An 8,818-nucleotide genomic window follows, 5' to 3' on the forward strand; every position below is an offset into this window, starting at 1 on the left:
TTTTAAAGAAATTATTGAATCTCACATTGATTTGTCATCTGACATTTCATTTAAGGTATCTTCGGGGGTGTTCTTGTTATTTACACCCCCAGACTCCTCTTGTGGAACATAATCCAAACACAGAACAACTTCTTTCCTCTCCATTAGTTCAAGCGTCGAAACTCCATGTTCGAAATAAACCAATCTTTCATCAACATTCTTCTTAAACGTTCCACCATGATGGAACCTGATATCCAGCAACTTTTTCATCTGTAACGAAAAAAATACAACATTTTATCTAACATATGAAATCAGCAAACAACAACAGATCATATTCCAAAATTGCTTACTAACAACTACTTCAGTGACTATGCCATTATAGAAATGTCCATATTTTCTATTTGAAAATAGAGCATTTCAATAACCCCTACCCACACCACCAGGTGCAAAAAATCCTAGCTACTAACATAGCATCCATGGTTTTCCATCAATCTACACCAAATTTTCAAGTAAAATCTATAATGATGGATACCTTACTACTATGAAAAATAGAACAATACTATCTAATATACTGCATGCTTACCTCTATCACAGGAGATTTCACGCAGAATCTTTGCTCCTTCCTTCAGCGATCTTGAGCCAACGATGACCAGGTTCCTCTGAGCTCCAAATTGTTTCACTCCGAAAAGCCTCGCCAGGGCTCTCGAATGCCAAGGTTTGGCGCTTTCAGTTAGCAGAAGATGAGGAAGACGAAGTGATCTCTTTGAATATGGGGGGAGGGGGTTGGTTGAACGTTTTGTTAATACTTCCTACTTGAAATGGCATTGTCTAGTTATGGGTTTAGCGCCAAAACCCAATACGACGACGTTTTTCATCTTCCAGCGTGGCAATCATTCACCATGTCACTTTTGCCGGCAAAAAATATGAACCGAAAATTCGAGAGGGATCATATTGATGCATTTTTTGCAATCTGGAGGATGTAATTAGTGCAATTAAAAAATTAGAAACTAAATCGATGTATTTTGTAAATTTTAGGGACCACTTTAAAGTTTAACACGTGTAATATAATATATATATATATATATATATATATATATATATATATATATATATATATATATATATATATATATAATGCAGCCCCAACCAAATATAGTACGAAATTCTTTCATTCCTTTCAAGATATATATTTGGTCATGCTTCATTTGTTTTTTCTTCCCAAGCTATTGAGAGTGACATAATATAAGTTATCTCCAATTATAATTTGTGGTTATTGACTTTTTTTTTTCTTTTTCATTTATCTCCCTTAATAGTTGTAGCTAGTAGACCTTTTAGTTTAAATCAATCAGTGGACGCCAAAATTAACTGTATATGTAAGTAACTAGATAACATTGTTTCATAAACATAAATAATATTCTTTTGCCAAAATTTTCTTCTTCTCGGTTTCTGAGAGAGTCTGATTTTCTAGATATTAAATGGAGTAGAGAACCATTAATTAATATATTATTTATTCCAACATAGGTTGAAATTAATTTATACATACATACATGTAACACACAATTAAATAATATTGATGATGATGGCACCCGAATTTGGTAACGATTTGGCACAGAAACTCATTATATGTTTGAAAGTTTCACCAACTACAGTAATTAATTAAAGTCAACCATACGCATGCAATCTTCTTTTAAATTGACTTCTATTTTTGTATTTGACTTTTTTTTCCTTCGCCTATATTATCTTCTCTTCTCTTTCTCAGCTTTAATTTTTGAAAATTTTTTTAATTATAAATAAATAGATAAAGAATAAAAGTTTTCTTAATTTTTTTTTACGTTTTTTATTAAATAAAAATAATCTTCACTTTACTATTATCCTTAATTTTTCTCTATTTGTTAGTTTGACTTTTTTTAAAAAGTAGAATGCCATTTGATATCTGAAAAACTAATTTAATATATAACTGAAAATTCTTAGGTTTTCTTCTTCCAGATGATACATATTTATATAATGAAGTTGATAGTGATTTGAAAATTTAAATCATAAATAATAATCATACACCTCATTAAAACCTTTTAGCTTGCTAAGTGGAAGGACTATAACTAACTATTTCGTTACTTTCGGTACTTCAAAAATTATTTTTATTATGAAAAAGAAGTTGGTGTTTTGGAAGAATATTGGAGGATGGGGGGATTTACCTGGCGGTGGAGTTGTCGGTCAACACGCAGGGACGTGGTGATCCTGCTACGATGCAACGTGTCCGCACCACGCAGGAGCGAGGTGACGCGGCCAGCATGCAGGTTCTGGCACCACGCAGGCCAGGGACGTGGTTGAGGTGGCATCGCGGAGTCTCGATGCACCACCGGGGGGAGGGGTGTGCTGAAGCTGCTGGCATGCAGGGGACAAGTCTCACCCTGGTAAACAGCAAGCGTGATGCGTTCTTGCTCTATATAAACAGCAAGCCTTCAACTACAATGAGAAAGAAAGTGTTAGTGAGAGGCAGGGGAAGGGGGTTTGCTCCTCGGAAGGCTTGCTGCTGCTTCACCGTGAAGGAGAAAGGGTGAAAAATAGGAAGAAAAAAATATTATTTTGTGTTTATTTTAAAGAATGGTTCGTAATTATAAAGTTTCGGAGGAACATATTATAAATTATTTGGATCATCCAATCTATGTAAATTGGTAAATTATATTTTTATTGTGTATTTTAATTTCTGTTATTTTTTGTTATTTAATATATTTAAATATAATTTTTTTGTTAATTTTAAATTAATTTTCTGTTATAAAAATATTAAAATAGAATATATATTATACTATACTATTTTATACGACATACTAAAAATTTTTAAAAAAATATATTTCTCTACGATAAAATATAAAAATAATACTAGAGTAAAATAAATAATATACATTCTGTAAATAAAAATGTATGTTGAACATATTCAAAAGTTTAATACATAATTGTTAAAGTAATAAATAAATAAATATTAGAAAAATATATATATGTTGTTATTAATAATATTAGAGAAATATATGTTGATGCACGAAAAAAATTATTTTAACTATGGTAATGCACTTCTAACAAATAAAATATTGAAATAAATAAATATCTAAATAATATTATTAATTGAAATGATCACATACATTTTATAAATTCATTTATTAATATTTGTTTATTAATAAATGAATATTTATAAGTAATATAACAAATATAATTTTGTTGATGCAGTCCAACAGAAATTTGTTGGTGCGTAAACTGGATCCGCCACAGAGTTGGAATCCGAGGGTCGAAAACTACTTACGTGCCACCGGATTCTACCACGTATCTAGGATTGGAATGATAAGAGGATCTCACCCGTTGTTAGCTACTCTGGTTGAAAAGTGGAGGCCGGAGACTCACACTGTTGTGTTCCCGGTGGGTGAGGTTACAGTGACATTGGAAGATGTCGCACATATATTTGACTTACCAATTGATGAAGAGCCTGTGAGTGGATGGACTGACAGTAGTAGTGATTTCGTTTAGAGCCAGAGCATGGCAATATTCGGACGTGAACCGGTGCTCAGTCGTAATTCGAAATCCTATATAAAGCTTGGTTGGGTTCGATGTATCAGAGATGAGGAGCCGTTGGACACTGAAGAGTCAATAAGGAGATACGTGAGATGTCAGATTTTCTGTTTGTTAGGGTCGACCCTATTCACAGATAAGTCGACCGCATACGCCCATGCGAAGTATCTACCATTGCTTCGCGATTTCGAGCGGATCCATACTTATAGTTGGGGTTCAGCGTGTCTCGCACATCTTTACAGAGCACTATGCCGTGCATCACGATATGATACAAAACATCCACCATGCTCTTGGAGGTTGCCAGTCACTTCCGGAACGATTTACTGCTACCCGAATTGACTCATGCCGGTCCAAGATCATACCCACACCATATTTTCTGATAACATGCATTCGCAGATTCCTTAGAAAGAAGTGCCACGCATCAGCTGTCTCCCCTTCCACAAAGGCAAAAGCGATAGGCACAATGTTCTGGTTCCCATCCTGTGCAATAGCGACCAGAAGTGTACCTTTGTACTTTTCATATAGGTGTGTTCTGTCAACTTGAACTAGAGGCTTGCAATGCCTGAATGCCCTAACGCATGGATTGAAACTCCAAAATACGCGATGAAGTATTTTTACCCCTTGCGCCTCTTCATTCCCATTGTAGAGTGGGCGTGTTTCTATCTGGACAATTGACCCAGGCATCTTCTGAACCATAATCGAGAGCCACCACAACAAGGCTTGGTAACTCTCCTCCCAGTCATCGAAAACTTTCGCTATGGACTTCTGCTTTGCCAACCAAGCCTTTCGGTAACTGATGGTATAGTTGAACCTTAACTGGACTTCGGCTATTATAGTTTTCACCTTTATGGACGGGTCAGTCTTGACCAATGGCCTTATAGCCTCAGCAACTGTGTCCGAGTCCAACTTGGAATGATCCTGTGAAATCACTCCCGTTGTGCACGTGTGCCTACCGTTGTATCTGCGTATCTTCCAACAACCTTTTTTCCGTATCGAGCTGGTTCGGATAAGCCAGTCGCACCCACGCTCATACATCTTGCATTTTGCATAGAACGTCTCTGGCTCATACTCATACACGTCGTAGTCAACTCCTCTAGCGATAGTGTAACTTCTAATTGCTGCCACGATCGACTTTCTAGAACTGTATTCCATTCCAATCCGGAACTCTCCGTCCTCGGGATCAGCAACGCCTACAGAAAGTGCCTATCATCGTTTATTATTAAATCCAAAGTATATATTAAAGATAATATATTATTCGGTCATCACGTACCTATGTTTGAATATTCCGGAAACTCTGGTGCATGCATGGCGTCGAGATCCAACTCATGCATAAAAGGTGGCACGTTCATCGGTTGACTGATCGAGGAGTGAACCACTACATTATCAGCTGCTGTCTCAACTCTCACATCACCATCCTCATCTTCGTCGCCGGCTTCATAAGTGGCTTCGAAGTCATCTTCGCTGTCACTATTCATTCCCTCGTACACTACAGCTCTATCATCCTCCACCTCTAAGTCATTTTGAATACCTTCTGCCTCTACGGTTTCAAACTCAACATACAGCTCAATCTGTGGCTGTCGCTTCTGAGTCTGCCGGTGAATTTGAAACATATTATGCATAGTCACTTCGTCAGTGATTGACATGGTATCAAACTGTATTAGACCACCAAAAACTACAACCGAATTCCAGTATAGAATTTTGCTCACTCTCATTAATGTACCGTTCTCCATGCTTTGACAGAGACTATTCTGAAGTTCCATAAACGTCATGGTGTATGGAACCACAAACGAAAATAGATTCTAGCACACAAATCTCACTCTCTCATGAGTATTACGTATTATCTCACCATCGCGACACACTACCAAGTTTGTGGTACCCTCCATTATACCAGAAACACACTCAAAGAACACTCACACACTTCCTCAGAATGAAAATGAACCCGAGCACTGCCTTATATAGAGAGTAGCATTCACCACGCCCCCACGTTTTGATTACCTCAAGCGAATCACGTCCTGCCACGTGTCAGGACACCCCCACGTGCCACGTCATCATGCTCCCACGTGATGCCCAGGTGTACCAATCAAGCTCCGCCATGTCATCATCACGCCCCCATGTGCTACATCAGCACACCCCCACGTGGTGCTTGCGTGGCTTATTCATCTTCCGCCATGTCATCATCACGCCCCCAGGTGATGCCTACGTGGCCAATTTTTGCTCTGCTATGTCATCATCACGCCCCCACGTGCTAGGTTAGCACGCCTCCACGTGATGCCACCGTGTCCCATTCAACTTGCGCCACGTCATCTCACCTGACACTCGTCGCAGTCAACACGCCCCTGCGTGTTGAACATGGATCCACCATTGTGTAAAACACAATATTCTCCCAATTCTAGCCAAAACACCACTTTACTTCCCATATTAAAATTCTTGAGCCTCGGTACTTACCTCCATATATATCTGCGAAAAAAATGACAAACTATATTTTATATCATAGTTATCAAATCCGACTCGATTCGATCGGTTCGACTGAAAACTCGGTCACTCAATCACCTAGTCGGACTGAGTCACTTGTTGAACTGGATGTATAATGGATCCGATCGAATCCGGTTCGACCTGACAGATTTTCATGAAATTCGGTGATCTGACCGGTTAATTTGACCCGGTCTGGTTTCTTTTTTTTTTTTAACTTTATATGGGTCGTTTCAGAACCACCCCCCTTCTTCTCTTTTCCATTTCAACGAAACCCTAATGCCCAATTGCCAAATATGAGACCCTGAATGTGAATGGAAGTGTGAAACGGTGGAACCCTCCCTCACCCAGCCAAGCGCCAGCCTCGTCTTTGTGGTATGTGCTTTCTCCGTATCACTCGCTGGCTCATAACCTCACCTTGACCTCCTCGCTCTCTCGTCTCTCCCCTCACGCTGACAGTCGTCACTTTCAGTCTCTCACAGCCTCACTTCGTCGCTCTCTCAGTCTCTCATCTTGACCCCTCACCTCGGTCACCGTCGTCCTCCGTGCCCCTGCGTTCGGTTCGTCAGCGGCAGAAGCAGACGGAACTAGTCAAGCAACAGCTGCTCCCTCGGGTGGTGGTGGTTGTCATCTTTTTGTCACGGCAGTCGCATTGTTGGAACCTGTCAATTAGGTCAGCTCCCTTCAAGTTTTCTACTCTGTTCTTTCACTAGAATTGATGTTGAATCTGGTGGTTATTGCTGTTTTATTTGGTTTTAGAGGTGTTGAACTAGAGAGAATTAGAAACTTAGAATTGTTATTGAGTCTGGTTAATGTTGTTGTTATATTTGGTTTGAGTTGTTGAAATTGAAAAAACTTGAGTTAGAAACTTAGAATTGTTATTGAATCCGGTTAATGTTGCTGTTGTATTTGGTTTTAGAGTTGTTGAACTTGAAAAATTTTGAGTTAGAAACTTAAAATTGTTATTGAATCTGGTTAATGTCGTTGTTGTATTTGGTTTTAGAGTTGGTGAACTTGAAAAAATTTGAGTTAGAAACTTAGAATTGTTATTGAATCTGGTTAATGTTGCTGTTGTATTTGGTTTTAGAGTTGTTGAACTTGAGAAAATCTGAGTTATAAATTTTGAATTGTTATTGAATTTGGTTAATGTTGCTGTTGTATTTGGTTTTAGAGTTGGTGAACTTGCTAAAATTTGAATGCTTGCTGGATAACAGAGTTGCTTGTTGGATAATATTTTAGTTGAATACTTGAATTTTGTTGTCGGATGATAATGTTTGAAACTTTGAATTAAATACTTTGGTGGTTGTTGCTGTGTTGCTTAAAAACTCATTTAGGTAAATTTTTTATTGTTGAAAATCCTTTATTTCTTTTGCTAGAATTATAAAAATGTCTTCATCCAAACACCATCAGAAATGCCACCATCTCAAGAACAAGCATCATCAGCAACTCTTGGACTTAATTTATCGATTGTGTTCTTCGTTCGTCCTTGTTGATTTAAATTGAGAACATATTTAAACATTGATATTAGATTATTAATGTTTGTAAAGACTTGTATTTTAAATTTTAAAATATTATTTTAATTTTATTTATATAATTTTATTTATATAATTTTATATTTTTTAATTATGACCAGATTAATCAGATGAATCAATGATCTACTGATTAAATTAGTAATCCAGTGATCAGTCATATAACCGAATTAATTGTCGGTTTGATTCTAATAACTATGTTTTATATATATATATATATATATATATATATATATATGAGAGATAAAATATCCCAGTTAATAAGGAAATGACATGAGAAATCTTATGATGTTAGATATTGATTATTTATTTGAGTTAATACTCGATTCAGTCTGAATTTGTAACTAAATTTTAGTTTAGTGCTGAAATTTTAATTAGTTTTTGAATCAATTTTTGACACACATGTTTTCTAAGAAAAAATTTCAATAAATATAACTCATAATGGTTTTTTAGCTATTTAAGTGCTAAAACAAAAACGACATCGTTTTACATAATAATCTCATGTAGTATTTTATTGTTTACATTTGTTAATATTTAAAAATTAAATAACAACAATTAAAATTTTAAAAATTAATTGAGGTTTGCGTTCAAATTGAGAGATAAAATTAAATATTATCTCTATTTATTTTTTAAAATTTTTATGGTAATTATTAAACCTCTCTTCCATTTTAATTCATGACAACAATAAAGATGTCTTACGGCCCATAAATTCAATCCAAAAGAATACACAAATTTAAGGGCAAAAAACATTAATAAGCCATGGTGACCAATTATTTACACAAATCCGCCAAAGACAAATCTACTTCATGTATCAACCAAACCACATTTATATATGTAGTTCGAATCACCTAAGTTCGAACTGCATTTAATTACATATAATTCGAATCATGTTGATTCGAATTATATAATAACTCACATGCACATATAATTCGAACTCACCTGGTTCAAATTACACACCAACAGTAATTCGAACCAGGTTGATTCGATTTACTCAAAAAGACCGCGTCCCATGTAATTCAAAGTAAGTTGATTCGAATTACATGATGTACAGTTCGAATAATAATAATAATAATAATAATAATAATAATAATAATAATAATAATAATAATAATAATTTGAATTAAACCAATTCGAATAATAATAATAATAATAATAATAATAATAATAATAATAATAAGGTTTAAACATACTTTATTATATTATGTTAGATAAAAATTAAACTATTTAAATAAATAATTCGGTGTTTAGAAATCAAGTATTAGAATAATTTTTTGGGAAGTATTTAT

The 8,818-nt window shown here is 35.6% G+C and overlaps 1 protein-coding gene across 1 annotated transcript; it reads right to left on the reverse strand.

Annotated features, from left to right (window-relative positions):
* Nucleotides 1-3,792: 3,792 nt before the first annotated feature.
* Nucleotides 3,793-5,303, reverse strand: LOC130975693 (uncharacterized). The gene is made up of 2 exons (XM_057900442.1): nucleotides 4,805-5,303; nucleotides 3,793-4,724 (listed from the first exon to the last, which is right to left on the reverse strand). Exons 1-2 carry the CDS (start codon nucleotides 5,301-5,303, stop codon nucleotides 3,793-3,795), a joined length of 1,431 nt encoding a protein of 476 aa, XP_057756425.1.
* Nucleotides 5,304-8,818: the final 3,515 nt, after the last annotated feature.

The sequence above is a fragment of the Arachis stenosperma genome, chromosome 4 (genome assembly GCF_014773155.1).
Source record: "Arachis stenosperma cultivar V10309 chromosome 4, arast.V10309.gnm1.PFL2, whole genome shotgun sequence".
Lineage (NCBI taxonomy): Eukaryota > Viridiplantae > Streptophyta > Magnoliopsida > Fabales > Fabaceae > Arachis > Arachis stenosperma.